Raw genomic sequence first — 23,682 nt, 5'->3', positions numbered from 1 at the left:
CAGTCATCCCCAATACTCAAATACAGTCCAACTTTAAACACAAGAGTCCATCTCACAAGGCGTCACCCCGACGTGTGTGCCATAAACTGTGACAGAGAAGTCCAATCAGAGTGGAGAGCAGAGAGAATGTCATCGGAGTTTTGAGGTTGTGTGTCACGTTGGGCCAGCACTGTAAAGCACAGACTGAACCACAAGTATCTCAAACAGCTGCACACTGGCACTCGTGGCGGTAAAGACGACTGACCAAACCCAGGTTGATTGGCTGTGTTTTTTTTTGTTTTTTAATTGAGCAGTTAGACAATATCATACACAAGGTCCAGAAATACAATTCTGCCAGCTGAACACTCCAAAGGAGCAGCTGTTACCACTAACATTCATTATGTACACAGTTCAGAATGACATCTACTACAGTCAGCAAGTTTTCAAAGCCCAGAAAAACCGCCGAATTCATAAACTAAAAATACCTGCATAACCCTCTGCGATTGGATTAAAAAAAACAAACCAAAAAAAAAAGGCTTTTTTTTTTTTTAAAAGAACATGAACTAGATCAGACAATGCAAACGTTAGACCATGTACAACATTTTCCTCGAAATCCTACATTTCATCAGAAATCAAATCGCCCACAAAATTGGCCTTTGTGATTCTTCAAGGGAAAAAAGTTGACAATAAGCAAAACTTTTCATACAAAAGGAGAAAAACAGTCACTCGGTTCTTTTTCGTCTTGCTTGTTCAAATATCCATTTCGAACTGGGCATCATCAGCTGAAAAGAAAGAAGAAAATCATTAGAAGACGGAAAATCCAAATGGCCTCAGCATGCTAGTTAGCCAGCAGACTCGATTTCTCTGTTTGTCTCCGTGGGTCATTTGTGCTTTATAAAGGGAGGAGGCTCGGACTGAAGCAGCTCACAATACGAACCCAACACAAGTAGAACTCTGCAGCCGCTACAAATCCTCACGCCGGCAACACGCTAATTTTCTTTTTTTCTGATCCTATTGTTGCCCTCCTGAACAAGTTACAATTGAACACTGCAGATGGGGGAAAGATCATTTAAAGAAATGCGCAAATCCTACTGGACAATTTTTTATCCTCTTCATTTACTTTTTATTCTCTCTGGGAGGTCAGAAGCAAACATTTACTTGTTTAGCATCTTGTGATCTGCGCCACTGCAGAACATACAAGAACCCAGACAGACTCTGCTCACTCAGAGAGTCTGAAAAAACACCACAATGTGCTTTTCATGGGTCTAAGACAACTACATGGGAATTGATGCAGGAAAAAAAGTCAACTGGAACGTCCTCTCGCACTGCTGTCAGAAGACGACCGATACTGGCCTACTTTAAGAGTTATAAAACACATAAATAAGCCTTACACTTCATGTTTTTTGATCAACTGTCTGTTATAGTGCTACTATAAAAGAGAGTGTAAGGGGTATCAAAAGGGGCAAGGGACTGTGTACCCATCCAGTTGAAATGTTGGTCTTTTTAACAGATGGCCCATCAACAACATTAACACTGCTCTTCAAAATTGAGTAACAAAAGGCATGAGCAGAGCACGGTGAACTGCAAATGTTAACGCTTATGTAAATGTTGATTACTTCGATTTCAACTGGTCTTAGATGGGTAGCACAGCTTTCAAAAGTCTAAAAAGATACAGATTAAATAGTGGCAATACAAGAACACACACATTCCATGTTTCCAACACATCTGTAACAGCAAAAGGGATCATTTTATCACATTTATGGCACTGTGTTTTTCTCCCTTATATTCATTTGTGAGTTCTCAAATAAATGCAGAGGTAAATCAAAACAAAACCAACAATGCGGAACAAAGTTTGTTGTAATTTGGTCATTCAAGATATTGTGAAAGACGACAAGTGCTGAGAGGGCATGAACCCAGGTGGTCTTTGAAGAATGGCTGAAACTCATAATATTGGTGTTTGTTGGTTCAAAAATGACACATATACACCATTTTACAATGCTCAGGCACCGCCCTGATTGCAGCATTTCATCCACCATTTATACCTTTCCTCGTTCAGTTCTTTCATGACATCTCCCAACAAAGAGCCACCATGCAGCTGAATAAGCAGAAACAGGCAAATGGAGCACAGGCCAGGTTTGAAGCAAATTCAGGTCGTCATTGAGATCCTGCCGAACAGTCATGGCTAAGGTGAATGCATGCGATTCAAGACCTGCAAGGTACTACTCGGAAGCCATCTCTTTTTGTGCAATCGATCACACGGTGGCAAGTTAATCACTTTGGCTCAAGAGTGCTTTCCATTTTGTTTGTAGCCATGGCTGGCTTTTTAAGAGACACACAGCAGTTATTCATTAGTTTCCAGCACATTTATTTTAGCATTCAAAGGGAAACTTGGGCTCTAACCAAATCATCTGCAGCATTATGGACTGTGAGTGAGAGTGGACAACATTGAACAGGAAGAGCCCAACATCAGTTAATGTGTTAGGATTGGATGGAGGAGGAAAAAATAAAAAAATAACGATTGTCATATGCACATCACATAAGGGTCCCTTCAGCTTTGGTCCTATGGGCCGCTACGCGCTGCAGGTCTTTGTTCCACTCCAGTTTTTTTAATTAGAAGCCAATAATGGCTCATAAAATGTTAGGACTTTCATTCACCAGGCCATGCTTAAGGCGCTTTTCCACTGCATAGTACGGCACAGCACGGTTTAGTACAGCTCACCTTGGTTCGGCTCAGTTCGGCTCGGTTTGTGTTTCGACTGCAGTTTAGTACCGCTTTAGAGTGGGCGGGATTATTCCCGTGTCGTTATAGTTGGCGCCTCTACTGCCGTGACACCGTGGAACTTTTACAACAACACGCAGACAACGACAACACTTTAGCTCGACGACGCGCAAGGGTAAGCATCTAAAAAAAGCACGTCACTAGCTAACTTTTATCACAGTTGCAAAGCATAAAATGAACTTAACTGCCAGTGTAACATTAAAATGCTGATTCTGTATATCACAAATCTTCCACATTTTGCAAAAAAGTCGCCGCAACAGACCATCTGTTTGGACATTTAACCGTGCTTCAGAGTGGTGGGATGTGATTGTTCCCGGTTTTACAAACACTCAGTGGCTGGAGAACTTTCGAATGTGTGAAGAAACATTCATCCACTTATGCAACAAACTGCGTCCAGCGATGGAAAGACGGGACACAAACTTCCGAAGTTCCGCGTGTGTGTACCTTTAAAGAAAAGAATAGCCAGTGACGCAGTAATGACGATTTTCTCTGGCCAATCAGTGACCAGCAGAGTTTACACATCACGTTTTGGTAACGGTTCGGCACGCTTGGAACCTCGGCTGAGGTGGTACTAAAAAAAGGACCAGGTACCAGGTACTGTTCCCAGTGGAAAACCCCCCAAAAGTGAGCTGAACTGAACCGTGTCGTGCCGTACTATGCAGTGGAAAAGCGCCCTTAGATTGCATTTTTTTCCAATCTTAGGGTACCATCCAAGTGACTTGTGGTTCAGAGTTCATTAGTAAAGTTTTTCACTCTCTTTACAAGTATTTTATTCAAACAGATAGTTCAAGAACACACACACACACACACACAAAGGCAGGCGTAAATGAGACCAACTTAGATGGTGAACTGCTGCTCACTTTCATCTCATTGTTAACTGGCAGCTGGTTAAGAAAGCAAAAAGCAATTAAAAGCTGAGGACGCAGCTAATCAACACTTAAAAGGTTTAAGTGAGGGGTCACTCAAAGGCAAATGAACTAAAAATGTTGGTCGAGTAACAACTGGCTTCAGCAACAGTAATCGGCCTCTAAATAAGAAATCTGGTTGGAACAAACATGCAGCCATTATGGCCCTCCAGGATCGAACCCGAGGACCTCTGCAATAAACGTTCCAAGATGTTTAATTGACGGTTAGACAATATTTCTGAACGTAGTTAATTACAGAGCTCTACCAAGTGGTGGGCTCAAGAGAATTCTGGCTGCATTTCGGTTAAATGTTTCAAACCCTCCATTTACAGAAACATGAGATATAAGATCATGGTAAGGCATGATGTCCCAATTTCGTGCTCTGCCAACAAGAGACATAAATTTTAAACTTCAAGGATGCGTGTGTGTGGGGGGGCGGTGGTGGAGGACTCTCTATACTTAGCTACGCCATTGGTGTTTCACATGCTATTCTAGGCTCTCTGTGACTTCCATACAAAATCCGAGTCAACATGCCGGGATATTCAGTTGTGCTCAACTCTCAGACGTATCTTATATACAGCCATTCTAGACGGAGATGTCAACTTGTTCATCAGCTGCCGATGACCTACCACTGCCAGCCAGTGACACATGGCTTTACTAGTTATTTTCTTGGCTAAGGTTACAGATAACCTAAAACAAGTTCAAAATGTCTACAATAAATATAAATGAAGGATGCATTAACCTCCAGATTTAATAATATGTCTCAAAAAAAACATTAAAGAATTACCATTCATTTTTTGCGGACTCTGGAATCAAATTTACTTTGCTTTGCATTGCTCCAAATGAGAAGGTAACAGCACTTACACACTCCAAGTTCAAGATTTCTGAAGACTTTATTTTTTTTTTTTAAATAAACAAACTTAAGTTTAAAGAAAAGCAATATGATGGCCTAGAAACAAGGCCTACTTGAGTGGAATACCAGGAAGCCACTCCAAAATAGACAACACTGCCGTTTTCAGACATGTTCCCGTCTGTCCAGTACACACTTTTACGTAACTCCTTCACCCAGCACAGCCAAAGCACAAGCGCCTGAGAATGTCACATCTTGAGTTGGTCTCCTCCCTCCTCTAAACAAATCAGGTTCTGCAAAATAGCTTGTCACGGGCCAGGAAATCTGCACAGCATGTGACTACTGTATTTGGAAGGCAAAACAAATGAGCGAGTGCCAACTGTAAAGCAGAAAGGTGAAAGACAAAACACACACAACCCACCCCAGTCTTAAAACTTTAAAAGCTGCAAAAACCACCCAAAGAGAAGAGAATCCGAGTTGAATTTCAGAATTATGTTTTAACAGTTGGTAAACTACAGGCTGCAGTGATAACCAGAGGTTATTGTTCTCTATTACTTAAACAAACTCTTGTCCTCCATAAAGATTAACACACATTAACCTGATTCATGTTTACAAGGCCCCAGATGCCTGTCACGCTATAACCACAAGGATCTTTGCTTCAGACTATGCTGACTCACAACTCTGTCACTGTAGACATCAGACCTCACATACAGTACCTGGATTTTAAACAGTTGGCCATTTAAGAAATCATGCACTTCCCAAGTTTACTGCTGAAAGTTACCGGCTCTTCAAGTGCTCGGCCACAAGCATACATTTTGAACCAAGCTGTTGAATAAGACTGGATTTTAACTTTACTACTGGCCTGAAATGAGCAAGGAACCACTGAGCACTTAAGACTTCCTGTTAAAAAGTGCAAATGTGAATATAAACATCTTCAGAATGCAGATTGTGTGCAACCAGTTGGCAAAGACAGGGGGGCTTTCAAACTCTGCCCCAGACAAATGCAATACGCACAGACTCTAGGTTGGCAAGTTTTCACCCCTAATCAATTTATTCTTTTAATTCCAGTGACACAGAGTGCAACACGGACTTTAAGTATGAGCTACAAAGGACAATTAAAGCAGTAAAGACACAGTGCGGAGGCAACAGCCAACAGTCCAAGTCGATTGCTGAAAGGTTTGCAGGCGATAAGGACTACAAAATTGTACCAGCCATGTCCACAGACAATCCCGCATTGGTCCTGCTCGAGCTGAATAACTTCTTTGCTTGTTTTAAGCCTCGAAGCTCAAACTTGGTAAAGTGTTGTGAGGTTTCCAGCACTACTGCCATGTGCAGCCATTCTGCAGGAGACGGAGGCTGGTGTGAGTGAAAAGCACTTCACCAGCTTCAGGGACAGCAACTTCCCAATAACCTCACAGAACTCTTGGTAATCTCTTCTTAACTGCTATACTGTACCCATCTACTGTTTAAGGTTTTTATATTTATTCTTATCTTATTGACTGTACATACTGTACTTTCCTGTTCCCCACAACTGCAGCACTAGAATTTCACTGTGCTCTTGCAGTGTAGGTCACAATAAAGATTTGTAATCAACTTGGATTAACTCATGAATTTAGCAAGCTGCCATCATCCATTTTCTACTTGTCCTTTATTCACTGGTTATGCCAAGTCATTGGCTCTCAAACTCTGTTCTTGGGACACCCGCAGACGCAGGTTTTTGTTCCAAACATCTTTCTTTTTGAATTGGAGCCTAATTATGCTATCAGTTATATCCTAGTGTGTATGTTCTGTGGTCAATGCAGAAATTATAAAACTGTTTGGTAAATTTATATTGGTATATACAGTATGTTGATACATTGGGATAATTTAGAGGTCAACTTGGTTTTTAAGATCTTCATTTTTTTTTTTGATTATTTAATCAATTTACTAAGTTAGTATGTCTGATGCTAAAATAGATGCAGCTTTTCAGCATTCAGTGTTGTATACACAAAAACAAACACACACACAGCATACAAAAAGGAAAACAGGGACAAATGACTAAAGAGAGAAGAGTACTTCTGCTTGCATTTTACAATGAACATTTTTCAAATTGTCTTATAAAGGTAAATAAAAAACACTGCTGTCCTTTCCAGAATGCAGAACAAGGAAAAACAAATAAAAAATACCAATTAACTAAATTTGATCAACTCAAGATAAAATGAATAACTGAATGTAACAAAAACCTGCAGCCACAGTAGGACCCCAGGGCTAAGACTGAGAACCGCTGTGCTACAGAATTACTGGTAAGGGAAGAGTTTGTTAGTTGGGGATGAATTCAATATTTTTAATTTTCTTGTGTAATACAGTACATCCATCCATCCATTTTCTAACCCGCTGAATCTGAATACAGGGTCACGGGGGTCTGCCGGAGCCAATCCCAGCCAACACAGGGCACAAGGCAGGAACCAATCCTGGGCAGGGTGCCAACCCACCGCAGGACACACACAAACACATCCACACACCAAGCACACACCAGGGCCAATTTAGAATCGCCAATCCACCTGACCTGCATGTCTTTGGATTGTGGGAGGAAACCCACGCAGACACGGGGAGAACATGCAAACTCCACGCAGGGAGGACCCGGGAAGCGAACCCGGGTCTCCTAACTGCGAGGCAGCAGCGCTACCACTGCGCCACCGTGCCGCCTAATACAGTACAGTATTCTACAATTCTGTGACAACCAGTACAATTTTTTTTTTATCCTGTGGTGCACTGGGCCAGTAGCATCACTTTAAGAGTGACCCACCAAATCAACATGTGGATTAACAAGGCAGGGACTGTTCGAGACACACACTCTGGACCCAATGGAGGTAGTAAAGGAGGACATCATAAAAACAAAACTGATTGCCATTATGAACAATGCTGCACATCGTCTCTGTGACACACGAGTATTAAGGGCTTTTAGCCAATAAACTATTCAGCAGAGGTGTGTCAAGAAGCATGACTGGTGCTCTTAATACCTACAGCAACGCACCATTACAAAGCCTCACTGTATCTGCTCCTATCTTAAGTCAATATATAAGTTTTCTTTTTTGTAATTCCTGTGTGTAATTGAGGAGGCTGTTAAGTTATACTAGTTCTTGAGCTTCTGTAAAGACTACATTTCCTTCTAGGGATAAATACCATTTCATACTTTGTTAATGTTGAGGTTATTCGGGCAAGTATTTGCTAGCAAGTACACACGTGGATGATACTTTTGGCAAGTGCTGCTGTTTAGCATTCAGTGTCACTTGAATTTGCATCGTCTCTACTGTTCATTAAAAATTGCCAATATATCGGGCCGCAGTTAAGAAAACTGTACAGAATTAAAAGGAAAAAGACAGGACAGAAATAATCATTGAAATTATTGCAAAAAAAATCATTACAGTCATATTTAAAAACGCAACATAAGGAATGAAAAACTTCACCTTCTCAAACAATGAGATCAAAGTAAAAATGACTCCACAGATTATGAAATTGTTTGGGATAAAAATCTAAAGCCACGGGTTGAGGGTGCAGGACTAAACTTGCAAACCTCTGCTTGTAATAATGGCCCTTTAAATACTTGCTCACTGGAGAAAACCATTTGCTAATATAAAATTTACACAGACCGTCGCCTAAGTGGGCAGTAAGGACAGACAATATTTCTAAGAAACGGGACTCTTCACTTTTTTGCTGTGCTTACAAACTGCAACCAATCCCCAACAGTTAACTCTAAATTGTCAATTCAAATTCATACTGAACACATTTTCTCTGTATTTGCATCTCAAACTAAAATGAACTAATGCTGAAGATATGTACACTTGTCATACGGTCCCTACGGCACAAGGGTGATGCAGAACCAGATATTAGCTAAATGGTTACACAGAGTTAAATATTAAAGGAGATTTCTGACCCTGGACACCACTGAAAAACACTAACCAAGGTTCAGCAGTATATTGCTCCATCAGCAACAAGGGAATGGCACTTGAACCATCGTTGAATTATGCTAAACTGAGATAAGTGAACTTCAAAATAATAAAACTCCATTTTCCATGTATTTATCTTTAAAAAGACAATTTGCTTACTAAACAAGTCAAGTGATTGTATTGTCACACCATCCATAAGCCATATTGTGGTACACAGTGGCATGAAATAAAGCTCCCAGGACCACTGTGCAAAGTATACATAAGCACAGCATTTGTACAAGACAGGGGAACTATACTAGAATAGATAAATAGGTAAGTGAACAGATTATAATAATTTGAAATAGTAATAAATCCAAAATAATAAAACCAATAGTGATAAGGGTAACAAATGCACTGCATATAAATGAACTACTAGGGGCAGATCAGAGGGCAGGGGGGCAGCCTAGAGTTCAAAGTCCAGACCTCTGCACCTTCTTGGCTATTGAGGTGGTGTTTAATGACCAAGTCAGGTCAACTGCCAGGTGCACGCCAAGAAATCTGGTGCTCTTGACCAGTTCCAGCACAGAGCCCTCAATGCGCAGTCGGGTGTGGATAGCATGAGCCTTCCTGAAGGCGCCACCATTTCTTTTGTCTTGTCTAATTACATTGAGACAGATTGTTGCGGTTGTAGCGGCCTGCCTGCTTCTTAAAGCACTTCTCCACACAACCAACAGCCATACCACATGCACTTGCTTAGCTTCAGATGGATGACCTGCTCCCATGTTCAGGCCTGGCCAGTACTTGGATGGGAGACCATCTTGGGTTACTGGTGGAAGAGGTGTTGGTGAGGACAGCAAGGTGCACTTGAACCTGTGGTCTGATTGTGGATCTCCTAATGCCCCCAGTGCAGTGATGAAGACACTGTGCTGGAAAAATGGCGCCATCCTCCGGATGAGATGTAAAACCAAGGTCTGCACTCTCTGAGGTCAGAAAAGATCCCTGAGCTTCCTTTGTAAAGAGCAGGGTATACCTCAATGCCCCGATATCTAGGACCTCATTGTCCTCCATGGTGCTTCACATCATGTAAACATTGAAGAGTTTGGAGTATAATTAGAGATTAGAAGGAAAAGCGAGTGAAAATATTGTCAGGAATAAACTAGGCTTCATATCTGTGCTTCAACAAGAAAAACGCAAACTCAACAATGCAGTGCCACAAACTGCCTTACAACAACTTGTGGCTTTGATGCCAATAAATTAGGGGAATGGTTGGAGTTCAAGTCAAAAAGCTCAGTCCCATCTAAAATGTCCTTCCAAGCTTTACGTGGGAATATTTTTCAATAGTGGTTTACTTAACAATATTTAAGCAAAAAAACAAAAAAAACAAAAATGTGTCTTCAAACTTAAGTGCATACAATTGGATATCCGACATACAGGTTTTGCCACATGGATGTTTTAGCGTTTTTTGCTGCTCGTTCACAGTTGGTCCCCTTAGAAGCCTATGGTGTCAGGTATTTGTACATTCTGCTCTCCATAAAAGTCACGAGATAATGCTTTTCTCACTCTTTACTACAAAAAGATGGGATTAATAGGATTAAAAAAAATAATAATAAAATAAATCCTTTTGGGTAGCATATTCTTTTAATATTTGTCAGTTTTGCTCAGAGGAAGTCATTTATGACACCAATAACCACACCCACTAATGCCAAAGCTTTCAGAAAGACCACAATTACCTTCCAGCACAGGCCGTCCGCATTTGTTACTGTGCGTAAGATTTAGTTGCTTCTTCCCATAACAGAAAAATTAGGTTTTGATTTAAAACGGACAAAATAGGATTCTAACAAATACAGTAGCTTTGATGCATATAAGCAGCTCTAGAGTTGCACTTCAAACAAGACTTGCGATTAGTAGGACAGCTTTAACGAATGTGAATTTCCTGAATAAAAAGGCAATTGATAATGTAAAAATACAAACCTTCTGCGGCACCTCCACTAAATTACACTGTTCATAGCAAAAACAGGAGGCCTCAGGATTTCAGGCTACAAGCTTTTGGGTTCAATAATTATAGAACAGAACGCCTTTTATTGTCACTATACACATGTACAATGAGATTAAAAGCAGCACCTCTAGTGCAGACATATATGTAAAACACCACAAATAAATAAATGGTCCAAAAAGTTGCAAAAAATTTGCAGAAAATATACATATGGAAAGAATAAATACCTATTGCACTATTGGATTATTGCACATAATTTAAATATTGCACAATAATGATGATCATGTGCAGTGAGTAGTGGATGTTGGACCCTGAGAGTAATGATATTGCACAGTTATTATCAATACCATTTAGATATTGGATATCGCACAGTTGATGGATAGAAGGAAGTCCAGGGGTTGGGGGTTAGACTGTGTAGTCAGTGCATGTGCGAGTTTAAAATGGTTATGGCTTTTGGGAAAAATGTCTGTCTGTCCTTGTTGTGACACACCTGTAGTGCCTCCCTGGGGGCAGCAGGTCAAACAGATCAGAGCCAGGGTGGCAGCTGTCCTTGATGTTTTTTGCTCTGCTGAGGCAGCAGAAGTTCTAAATGTCCATCAGGCAGGGGAGAAGGCAGCCGATGATCTTCTGTGCTGCCTTTACTACTCTCTGAAGCCTCTCCCTGTCTGCCCTGGTGCAGCTGCTGTACCATACGGTGATACAGTACGTCAGCAGGCTCTCGATACTGACAAAATAAGGCAACATTTACATTTTTAATTATACACACACACTACAAAGAGAAAGTAGTAAACCGGTTTCTGGAAATGGATCAAAATAAAACAAAACACTTCTGACACTCATAAAACATTACCTGGCATTTCTTTTTCAGGCTCTTCAATCTCCTTGAGTTCCTCAAGTTTGGAAAGTGGAGAGAGCTGAGGTACAGTGACACCAGGAATCTGTGGGAGGCAGCATGGAGGTGTCCGCGCAATTGGTGAATTTCTGCATTCAAGGAGGAATTTGCGGTCATAAATGATGCGGGTCCCTAAGTATACAAAAGAGAGAGGCGGGGGAAAAAAATTAATCTGAGGCAAAGGAGTTATATCAAAACAATTTAGCTTATTCAATAGCAACTCAAAAATTCTCCAGCGTTTCTCAGCTATTGTGAATGTTTTTACAGAGAGACTGATGCATCATGGTCATCGATCACCATCACAAGGTTGCGTACAGACTTGGTAGGTGTTAGAACAACCAAAGCTGAATTACGAGCAGGTGGTCCTCCATAAAGTATTGATCGCTGTAAAGCATTAACACATGAATGTCCAGCTTAGGGGTTATCGATTGATTGATCCACCCTTGAAGTACCAAACACATGAACGACAAGCTTGGGCATGGGGTATCCCTTGTGAAGTTATTAAGTGGCGCAAAACCCCAATCACTCGAGCTGCGAGTCGTGGGTGCGTCACCAAAGAGTGAAGACATGACAACCACTGTGTGGGAGTGAGTGGAGAGATAAAATCTGCACTTGTACATCTTAGGAGGAGCACAGGCCATACGTTCTGTGGAGCTTCAAAAGAACTTGTCAGGACAGAGCTGCCATCACTAATTAAGTTGCAGGTTCTATGACTGTCATCCTTCCTTGCTACTTTTAGTGCGGTTTCTTAAATAAAGTATGAGCTGGGTCATACAACTCAGGGTGCTGCTTGACCGGGTCAATGAAGACTTCTGTCTCCACACTGCCACAATGTTTTGAGATCCTGCTCTACTCCTGGCTCATCCTGCAGGGAGAGGCAGTGACTTTCTATAAAAATGCTGCAAACACCACTCCAAAAACACAGCTCTTTGCATGAGCTACCATTCATCTCAACGGAATAAGCGTTTGGCTAAGAAATCTGCTGCTGACAGGATTTTTCCAAAACACTCTCTGCTAACAGACTTATGACGTGAATGGTGCCTTTGAAAACAAGGGCAACACGGTTTAGGAGGTGTGAGTGAGCCCACAGACTCCAGAGCCCCCGTGTTACCCCGAATCAGATTGTGCAGGTTCAAGACCAACGTTGGGGATATTTCACGTTATTTTATTTATTTATTCTGCAACAAAAGATGGCCTGGAAAAAGGTGAAGTGTTTAAAGTGCTCTCAATAAGTGCATTACTTGGTCTGTTAAATATGTAACAAATGAATACTAACACAATCGGAGTTAATACTTGAGTGAACAAGATCTGAAAAGGCGGTGACCACCACACCTCATCCATCCCTGGCAGCCACACAGGGGGAAAAACAACAGAACTTTACAACTGCCACTGGAAGGCAGAGCAACTAATGAAGGAGATAAAGCGCTCTGGCAATGTACACTCACATAAACAAAGGGAGGGGAAGGTGCAGCACTGCGCTTTCTGGACACCCTGATAAGCACTATCAACATGTGAGCAAAATCTACCCGTTCACATGCCGTTTTTCCTTCACTTGTTTGTTTATTTTTTTTGCTATACATCATAAAAATCGCACACGTGGGACACGGCTCTATCTACAGATAAGAAGCAAATTTCTTTACAAAGTGTTCCAGTTCTGGGGAAAACACTTCAGAGGCAGTTACTGCAACCGAGGCCACAAATCACATGGCATCTCCAACCTTAAAAGGGTATCCTCAATTAATTAAAAAAATAAATAAATAATGAAGCAAGCGGCAAGAGACATATTTTAGGTGGTCTTAATGTAATATCAGGTTTTGCCTAAAAACATGACGAGACTAGGAAGGGGAGAAATACTCTTATGCTGTGGCGTTCGATTTAAAGACCAGAAGCATCCATTTGTCACAACTCTATAAATGCTAGCCAAGCCACATCATGTGACCTCAGAAGATGGTAAAAATCAAATAGTGCGGGGAACAAGGGATGTACAAAAGTTTCCGCACTTTTATATGTTCGTTTCAAACGGTGAAGGTGGGAGTAGTAGTAGTAATTGGGCATTGAGAAGTTGGAAAATTGCATCGCACAACGAAGGTGACTGTGTAGAAAAGTGACGCTATTCTTAATAAACAGAGTTAAGAAAAAAAAAAGGGCAGAAACTTTTTTTTTATTTTTTTTATAGCCCCACGTATATTTACTGCAATGAGTTATTTACCAATTTTCATAACTGTTTATCCAGGTTGGGATTGCGGGGCAAACAAACATCGGGCACAAGGTATGAACACCATCAGTGTGGCATCAGTCCACCACACGTGTGCGCGCACACACACACCAATTTAGCAATGCCAATCCAAAAGAAGAAAACCCTAAGTTGAAATTAGATAAAGAGTTCTTGGAATGGAACTGGCCATCAAGCAATCCCAGTTGAAGTTTCCTGTCCAAGCATAGTAAAAGAAACACTATAATACGTGAATTTAAAAAAAAAATAAAAAAGCCCGTGTATGTGAATAAGTGAATACTTGTGGACACAATAAAACACCACTGCAGTTCAGGTCTGTGAAGCCAGGCGAATGTTGGGAGTCCCATACGATGTAAAAATGCCATTTTCCCCCCTAAGTATATCTAAAGCAAATAGACCTTTTAGGTCGTGCAAAGTCGTGACTCGCCACTGAATTCAATGGAAAATGGCTGCACTTTATGAAGTGTCTCACAATGGGTTGGCAGTTCATCAGTGCTCTGCCATGACGGTCGAAAGGCAATTCTCCAATCTGGACACCTCCTTCCCCTTTACCCACCCTGATCGGACAGTCGCAATGGTCTGGACCTCAAAGACACACACTTCAATAATCGTAAGCGTGTTCCACTTTGCGACCTTTCTTTATCTTGTTTTTACACATCTACTGGAGCCATGCAAAAAGTTTACACTTAAATCTACAAAAATTCCAGACATCTGTCCGTGCTGCATGGAAATCTACAGGAGACCCGGGCTTGGTGCATTTCAAGTGTTAACATGTGGCCACCACACACAAGACTGATGCAAATGTTCATTAAATAACAAAAAAAAATGTTAAACCGCTTTTCCACTCGGTTACCCCCCACACCTTTAATTTTAAGCAACATCCATTTACTTTGCTTTGCACCGCATGCTGCCCGAGGAGAACTTCAATCCAATCAGGCCCATGTGCTTTCGCAGAATTCCTCCTCTCCAGACTTTTTTTCTCCCTTTCCTAGAACTCTTCACATTTGGCTGGAACAACATGTTCCCAGCGGCTCCTCCAATCGCCAGCAGGCGCCACGCCTGAGCGCAGATTCCAGCCAAGGGGAGGACACGCCCAGAACAACAGGGGGCTCGGGTTTCATTCCTTTGCAGCACACCAGTAATGTTGCCGACTTCTTGGACACTTGGACGTTTTTCCATCTCGCCAAATTTTAAGAAGCGAGGTTGTTAATGCTCATAAAAAATAAATAAATAAAAACACAAAGAAAGCGATTGTTAAAAAAAAGAGATCAAGAAGCTGCTTCGGGGCTGCTTTGTTTAATGACTTTAGGACAGCAGAGTGAAGTGCTGCCCGAAACCAGCTGAAGAATCAGGAGAGCTTAGCTTGTCGTCTCACACTTCACAATAACAAAAGATAAATAATCACGAAGCTTAAAATTTAAAAAAAACCAAGTCTTGGGCTGAATTCTGCTGCAACTTGATTAAAAATAATAAAAAAAACACACAGCAGCTCCTAAACTGTCAAACTTATTCCAAATTGGAAATTTAACAATACGAAAACAGACAAGCTCTATGGTGGGCTGGCACCCTGCCCGGGGTTTGTTTCCTGCCTTGCACCCTGTGTTAGCTGGGATTGGCTCCAGCAGACCCCCCCGTGACCCTGTAGTTACGATATAGCGGGCTGGATAATGGATGGATGGAAAACAGACAAGCTGCTATCATTAACTTGATGCCCCATCATCAGTGCTTAGTAATATTCTTGGATAATTAATGCATTAGTTAAACACAATCAAAGAGAACGCAGTGCGTAAGACAGAAAATGTTTTGCTTAAGAAAATCAGATTTTCAGCACACTACACAGCCGTCAAGTTTAGTCAAACAGAGAGGCATCATGGCTTACTGGCCAAGACATTGGGCTTTAAATCGAGTGCCACCTCTGAATTACTACATGACGCCAGTTGGCCCCAAGGCTGTTTTGCCACCTTCAGCCAGAATGGGCTGAACTAAATTCTGCAGTTTTCAGAGTGTTGTATTACAACTGGGCAATATCTCCATATTATTTATGTATTTATATGAAAAAGCGAATAATTTGCACGTTCAGCACTCCGATTTGATTTTCCGTAGCTTCGCTGGATTGTTAAAAACCACAAAACTATTGAATAAAGCTTGCAACCAACACCCAATGCTGATCTTTAGTGTGTGAACGTTTCAGCGGAATCAATTCTTCAAGAAGGACCACAACATTTAAAGAAAAGAAAAAAAAACCCCACACATTACTACGTATAAACTGGTCATCCCGGCACATGAGGCACTGGCAACCTGCCCTCCGACCCACGCAGCAAAACTGGTCCTTTAAAGCAAAGTTTTGGGGAGCGTTTGCTGTTGCACGGCTTACTGTACGAGAGGACAAGCAGCAGGGGGTCGGAGACAGCGGCTGCACTGACTCACCGGATCGTAAAGCACACTAAGCTCTACTTAACTTGCACCCTAAAAAACATTCGCACGTGGACAGTGGTCAAATAACTACACTGACCAGGCAAGAGACATCCGTACAGACTTTCTTCAAAACATGGCAGGATCTAATCAGTAATATTTATTAATTTAGGTATGTTTACAAGCCTTCAATTTCACGCCGTTTGCCTCGCTCGCTCTCTCACGGGTGGGGATCGATCGGTTCTTAACTCAATTTTTCTTTTTGTAAAAACTTGATTGATTTGTATGGATTGCAATAAAATAAAAAGAAAAAAAATAAATAAATACGTGCACTAACCAGGCGCGAGACATCCGCAGAGCGCAAACCCTTATCCATCCATTCGTGTTCTCTGCTCTTACACTCCAAACGCTACGAGCTGGAGTAACAATACAAAGCAGACTGCGTAGGTTTCTTTTCTGTGAAGAGCTCAATGATTGTGTTTGGGCTAAACTGCATTTTATTGTCAATCGTTCAGCAGGTGAAGCGAGCTTCCTAACTACAGGCGGAGTGCTGGCTCGGAGGATGGGGATCTGCACTGGCAATCGGCGAATCCTGTAAAAACTGCCAAAAGGGACTCTGCTCTGTTGGGCCCTTAACCTGCAACTGCGAAGTGCTTTGAGTAGTGAGAAAGGCGCTATACATATACACACATATACATATATACATACATATATACATACACACATATACATATATATATATATATATACATATACATACATATATATATACATATATATATATATATATATATATATATACATATATATATATATATACATATATATATATATACATATATACATACATATATATACATATATACATACATATATATATATATATATATATATACATATATATATATATATATATATATATATACATACATATATATATATATACATATATACATACATATATATATATATATATATATACATATATATATATATATATATATATATATATATATATATATATATATATATATATATATATATATATATATATATATATATATATATATATATATATATACATACATATACAAACAAAAAAAAAAAAAAAAATGAAATGAAAACCTGTGTGATTTTACAATGCTGGATTTTATTAAGGAGAGTTTACTTCACTGTTTATTTAGACTGAAAGTAAAAGTGAAGCTTTGCCCGATGGGTGAAATGGCTCAGCGTCCACAGAAATGTCACCATCCTCCTCCTCCTCCTATGAATGTCAAGCTCTCCCTTAAAGATTCTTCCCTGAAGTCGACCCACCAAAGTACCAATCGATGCCACAGAGACAGAAGGAAGAAGCTGGTAAGTAACACTGGATGCAAAGCCCGACTTGCCTGGCCACAAAGACAGCACTTCCAGTACTGCAGATACTAACTGCCCTTGCCCACACTTTGTATGTTCGCAGGCTCTTTTCAATGGACTCTTTTCAGTAACATTTCTCATGTATTCGATGTACATGGTAAGTTGATTCCTTTTGTGAAGGACTGGCACCCCATGTTTTCACGGACATCAGAAAGAAATCACTCTGGGTCACGGCACTCTCCATTTCATGTACTTGAACAGAGGTGAGACTTTGGAGTCAGAAGGCACCAGCTCAGCCAGAAGATCAATCAAAGATAAATACATCAATAAAACTTTATTGTCCTCAGGGGGATATTTGGCTTTTTACAGAAGCTCTTTAAATAAATTGATAAATACGCACACCAGAATTACTAGAAGAAAAACATTTGACTTGACAGCACCAGTGAGGCGCTATACAGGCATACTCCTGGAGGGCCGCAGTGACTGCAGGTTTTTGTTCTAACCCGGTTGCTTAATTATTAATTGCCAATAATTGAATTTCATGGCTACTTGGTGCTTTAACTCTGCCATGTCAGGTCATTCTCATATCCGAGGTTGTCTTCCCATTTCTAAGGATATCATCCAAAATGATTTGAAGGCTAAAATGGAGGAGTAATTCTCAGTCCTTCACTTTGCTTGCAAGTATTTAATTAAACCCAATAGTGCATGATAAACACATACAAGTGTCAATGGTAACAAGATAAATGGAGAACTGCTCCTCTCTGTTGTCATGTGCATGGTATTGCCAATTAGGAGCAAATTAAAAACCAAGAATACAGCTGTTTAAGACTAAAATAAGCAATGAGGGTTCAAAATCTTAATGAGAGCGAGACCACTAAAGTGACGCAGAAGTGTCACTTGAGCAATGAGTGCTTCATATGAATCAATTGGGTTGGAGCAAAAACGTGCGGCCCTCCAGGACCGTGATTGAGGACCCCAGTCATGTTCCTTTGCATACTTCTGCCGAATGATTCGTTGTCTGAAAGTCCCCAATGTGTGGTGTGTCACAGAGAGGATGGGCAGCGTTGTTCATAAAGACATGAAGTTTTGTTTTCATTTTGTCCTTTGCCACTACAGAGTTGTAGAAGATGTGAAGAATGTCACATCGCACAACTCGACTAGGAAAGGAAGGCTTGGTAAATGTAACAACAACATTTCTCTCTAGAGCACATTTTCATACAAATAATGTCGCTCAAAGTGTTTTACATAATGAATTGAATATAAAAATAAAAGAAAGTAAGAATTAGAATAAGACAACACTAATTAACATAGAATAAGAGTAAGGTCCGATGGCCAGTGAGGACAGAAAAAAAAAAAACTCCAGACGGCTGGAGAGAAAACATAAAATCTGCAGGGGTACCAGGCCATGAGACCACCCAGTCCCCTCTGGGCATTCTGTCATTACCCACACTCAAGGACTGCAGTCCCCTAAGAAAATACAGCCAGCTCTGTCCTTTCTTCTATATTAGGAAACCAGTCCCACCCATCACCGAGGTTTGCCCCAAAGTACTTGTTACGAGTGGACCACCTTTACCTCCACTCTCTGAACGGTGATCACAAAGGGGGGCTCTTTAGTGCAGCAAAAGTCAAAAAGCAATTCCCTGGCCTAACTGAGGTTTAGCTGCAGACTAAACCTGAACCAAGAAGATCACTCGAAGGAGCAGGCAGGCCTTCCTTTGACCTCTACTGTACATGTAACTGTGGCAGTTAGGTGCCCCCCCACACACAGGGCATTAAACAAACTGCTGTCAATCATGAAGAATCCACTGCATCCACTGAACAGTGTCATCTCCAGACAGAGGAGTAGCTTCAGTGACAGACTTTTGTAACCGTCCTGCTCCACTGACAGACTGAGGAGATCGTTCCTCCTCCACACTATGCGACTCTTCAATTCCACCCGGGGGAGTAAATGCTAACATTAATTTTATTTTAATTTTTTTCATTTTTATTACTATTTAATTTAATATTGTTTCTTTGTATCAGTATACTGCTGCTGGATTATGTGAATTTCCCCTTGGGATTAATAAAGTATCTATCTATTATATAGTGCCTTTCCTATCTATCTATCTATCTATTATATAGTGCCTTTCCTATCTATCTATCTATCTATCTATTATATAGTGCCTTTTCTATCTATCTATCTATCAGTTGGATTATGTTAACCTATGCCCACCTGCACAGCTTTACTAGAAAAGAAAGGCCGACAAACGCAAGGTCAACTTCAGAACAGCTGAATGGCTGGGTTAGTAATGTAATGCACAGGCACAGGAAGAGAAGCAAGTCTGGATAAGTTGAAAGCCCGCTGAAGAGCGCACACTGGCCCGAACCTCGGGATGTGCAGTTACAACAGGAATCCCCAGAGAACATGTGACACGTACACAAGGAGAACGTACAAACTTCACACCGGTAACGCGTTTCGTTTCTTCTCTCTTTTCTTTTCACTCGATACAGCGCAGACTATAAATATACATAGCAGCGGGTCAGGTTACTAACAGAAATTCTCAGATGATTCTGCACCAGTTAAGTATTGAATTAACTTATTGAGCTTCTCTAAAAAGCCAAATTACTCCTTTCAGGACAAAACAAAACAAGTTGTATGCACCTAGCAGTTAGGATTCCTGGTTTTCGTCCAGGCAGAACCGGGTTCATCTCCTGGTATGTGTGCCATACCACCTGCACTTGAGAACAGGTAAGCCAGCTAAAGCTAGGCATGTCCGGGCCTGGCCACTATTTGGATGAGGTGTAATGATAAGCCGAATGAGACAGAGGAGAGAAGAGGAGTTCAGGTGGAGAACTCTGTTTCTTCGTGCAAAGAGAATTGTCTACAATCTCTTTAACAAACCCAAAGAAACTGCTTATTGACGTTTGCTGCATCAAAAGCCGTCTGCGCCCAATCACTATTCAGGAAGTGGATACCCAATGGGGGGTCTCAACGTCAAGGACAAGCCGGACTGGACTGGAACTGGAAAAGGGCAGAGCAGACTCATTTTACGAGACTGCACACCGTTAATGGGGGCACTGCCATCCTTTACACGTCCTACAAATCTGACGGCCAGTGAGGTGTTCCGAGCAGGTGACGTCATTTGAAGAGAGGCCCGCCAAATCCACACAAGATTAAAGAAGGCAAGCTTATTTATGGGACACCCTCAGGACCTGCTGGAGGAGGGAATGAGAACAAAACTGACGGTCATTATGAACAATGCCACACAGCCTCGTTCTGTGGTCTTTAGCGAATTATTCAGCAAAAGTGCGTTAAGGAACGCTAACTGGGACCTCTTAATACCAGTGGCAATGTGCCTTTTTAATGCCTCACTGGGACTCCACTCTTATCTTTAGCCAAGTCACTCACAAGTCTCCTCGTTTTAGTGGTTTAGTAATTCACGTGTGTGTGTCTGTTGTAAGATTTAAGTACTTATTTCTAGAACTTCTGTTAAAAGCCTGCCTAAAGAAGTCGCTTAGTTGCGTCGAAAGCCTGCATGTTGTAATCGGTTTAGTTAGCCAATAAAAGGTGTCATTTTGCTCGAGTTCTCATTGCATTCATAACGGGTAACACAATACAAAAAATAAATAAATAAAAATGAAGTTCCATCTACCTTAGGATTCCCGATTTTCTTCCAGTCAGAAAAGGCCTCAACTCCCAGTATGCCGTACCACCTACACCGCTGAACAGGTCATCTACCAAAAAACTGTCTGAGCCCGGCCAGTAACTGGATGGGAAACCAAAGAGGTTATGGTTGGCACAGGTGTCAGCGAGGCCAGCAGGGGGTGCTAATTCGGTGGCTGAGGTGCCATCCTTTGGATAAGGCATCCTCGCTCACCACAGTCATTAAGAGGTCGTCCCTGGGCAGGTGTACCCCAAAGTCCAGGACAGGACAGGCAGTGTGGTGTAGAGGATACGGCTTTGGACTTCTCACCCTGAGGCTGTGATTTCAAATCACACTGCAGGACACTTCACTTGGCTGCATGGCCCTAGTATGGGGGGGTGGTTGGGTAGTAATTACCCAGAATGCACTTCTGGCTCAAAGCCTGCAATGAAAAGGATGTGTGACAGACATGGATCAAGAGGAAGGGGCTCCAAAGAGGCAGCTTGTGTACAGGGCCCATAGTTCTGTGCTACGCCCCTGCCTGTCTCTGCTCCAACTGGAAAAACAAAGAATGTAACCAATTGTATCATAAATGTTGTAATGTGTCGGCCCAATAAGTAAATGGAAATCGTACACTCTGGCCCCCTTATCACCCCCTTCTCCAATTGGCTCCCTCTCCTCCTCACCACCCAATAGCAAACGCACTGGTGCAAGTATGGTCACTGTTGCATCATGCATGGAAGCTGCACACTGTCTATGTAAAGTGTTTTGAGTAGCTACAGAACATGCTTAATAAATATAATTACTATCTACAAATATGCAATAAGTCGCCATATTTAAGAGCAAACAACTTCAGTCATGCAACAGAAAACACATTAAAATGGTGCACCCCGTACGAATTTCAATACACTCATTAGCCGAAATCTTGTTGGGTGGGATATGCGTCAGTAGGGCGACGAGAAGACCAACGCATGTCATAGTGGACAAGGGAAAATTCCGGGTCGGCCGTGCAAACCGGTCAAGCTAAGCACTGCGCTGCCGTGACACTAAATTCATTAAAGAACAAGAAAACGCCATGACGAGTCTAAAAAAAATATCCCATGTTCGTTTTCAGATAATGTAAAAAATTAAAAGGTTACATAAACTGCATCCACATTGACGACGTGCTCCGTCGAGTTGGGATCATTCGAAACCCTCAAGGGGAGAAGTAAACAAACTGGAGTCTTGAATCGCACGAGATCGCGACTACCCCAGCGATAAAAAGCATAAACTACATTACGCGATATGCTATTTTTGACTTGACAACCCAACCGGTGACATGTATACGGATCACACCACACGCGGTAATCAAATCACAGCCGAGCGCCCGATGTGCAGATCCAGACGCGTACGGCTTCTTCCTTCTCAGCGCAACAGCCCAACGCGGACGGGAGGGGATGACGCGGAGTCGTCCATCCGTCCCCAACCCCCCACCTCCCGTCCGCGCCCTGGCTCGCTTGCAAGACCCTAAAAGTTTACCTCCTGGTGTGGTGGAAAAGAGCGTCCCGCCAGGCGTCGTGCTGTAGCAGTCTGGGAGTTGAGACCAGTCCTTCAAGTGCAGCACTCGGGTCGGAATGGGGCAGCTTTTGCTCTGTTTGCAGTTCGTCGCGGACATTGTATGAAACAGGGGCTGCTTTCACGAACTCTTGGTTACTTTGGAAATAAGATAATGCAAAAACGAACGCAATCCAGAATCTATACTTAACTGCACTTTAAACTATAAACATTAAATACAGACGAAAGAAGAAAGCAGCACGCCTTGGGCTTCTTAAAGTTCTCCCGCACGTCCAGCTCAGCTCACCGACACCCTCAAACTCGATACTGTGAGCAAAACACGCGACCACGTGCGCCTCTATTTGGACTGCGAGCGCGCAGGGTTGACGCAATCCCATACACGTGACCTGGTCTGATCACGCGCCTGCGACGAGACAAACGTGACGTACGAGGGCAAGTTATGGCGCATGCGTGTTGAGTGCACATAGAGCCGACGCATGCGTTCCGCGGTTGGTAGAAAAATAAATGGCCTAAAGCAGGGTTGTTGATTTAATATTTTAATGTAATACATTTTTTGTAAATATAATAAAACTCAAGTAAAACGTGACATAGGAAAGACGTTACATACGCCCTCTGCAATACTTAAATTGAGTTAATCGAGTTTCAGAATGTTATGTTTGTAGTAGTAGGGTGTTGTACCGTGTTATCCATTATGGATTAAATGGGAAGTCAAGCAAAATGACTCCTTTCATCAGCTAACAGAACAGATTACAATATGCAAGTTTTCGAGGTAACTCGGGTTCTTTCTTTAGGCACTTTGTAACGTTATGTTGAAATAGTAAAGGAGATTCCGTATTAGCCAGCAGGGGGCGCTAAACACACGAACGCTTTCTAAAGGCTGTTGTGTTGTTTTCTGAAGTGGGAGGGGCGTGACGTCGGCAGTGTTTGGAGAGTTTTGCCCATCGTTAGATATACGAAGGAGGGGTTTGATGGGGGAGTGGTATGCAAATTAGGTAACTGGCAGGGCAGTGTTTTGCAAACTGAACATTTGGTTAGCTGGTAAATCCCGATCCATTTGGACGGGTGTCATGCTGGTAAAGGCGATAGCGAGGCTTTGCTTGTCATGGCTTTTCACATCCGACGAGGCCTCGAGGCTTCAGTTACTCGGCAGGGTTAAGATCTCCTGCCAGTTAAACCAGCTGTAGTGGGCATTCTGCTCGGC

At 41.8% G+C, this 23,682-nt stretch overlaps 1 protein-coding gene across 1 annotated transcript; it reads right to left on the bottom strand.

Moving 5' to 3' along the window:
• Positions 1–254: 254 nt before the first annotated feature.
• LOC120542068 (eukaryotic translation initiation factor 4E-binding protein 3-like) lies at positions 255–22,817 on the bottom strand. Its single transcript, XM_039774200.1, has 3 exons — positions 22,446–22,817; positions 11,262–11,435; positions 255–761 (listed from the first exon to the last, which is right to left on the bottom strand). The coding sequence occupies exons 1-3, from the start codon at positions 22,579–22,581 to the stop codon at positions 730–732; spliced, it is 342 nt and encodes a 113-aa protein (XP_039630134.1). The 5' UTR covers positions 22,582–22,817; the 3' UTR covers positions 255–729.
• Between the last annotated feature and the right edge of the window lie 865 nt (positions 22,818–23,682).

This window comes from Polypterus senegalus, chromosome 13 (genome assembly GCF_016835505.1).
Source record: "Polypterus senegalus isolate Bchr_013 chromosome 13, ASM1683550v1, whole genome shotgun sequence".
Classification (NCBI taxonomy): Eukaryota; Metazoa; Chordata; class Cladistia; order Polypteriformes; family Polypteridae; genus Polypterus; species Polypterus senegalus.
Note: the sequence above shows the minus strand (reverse complement) of the source record. Positions and strands in the feature narration are given on the sequence as shown.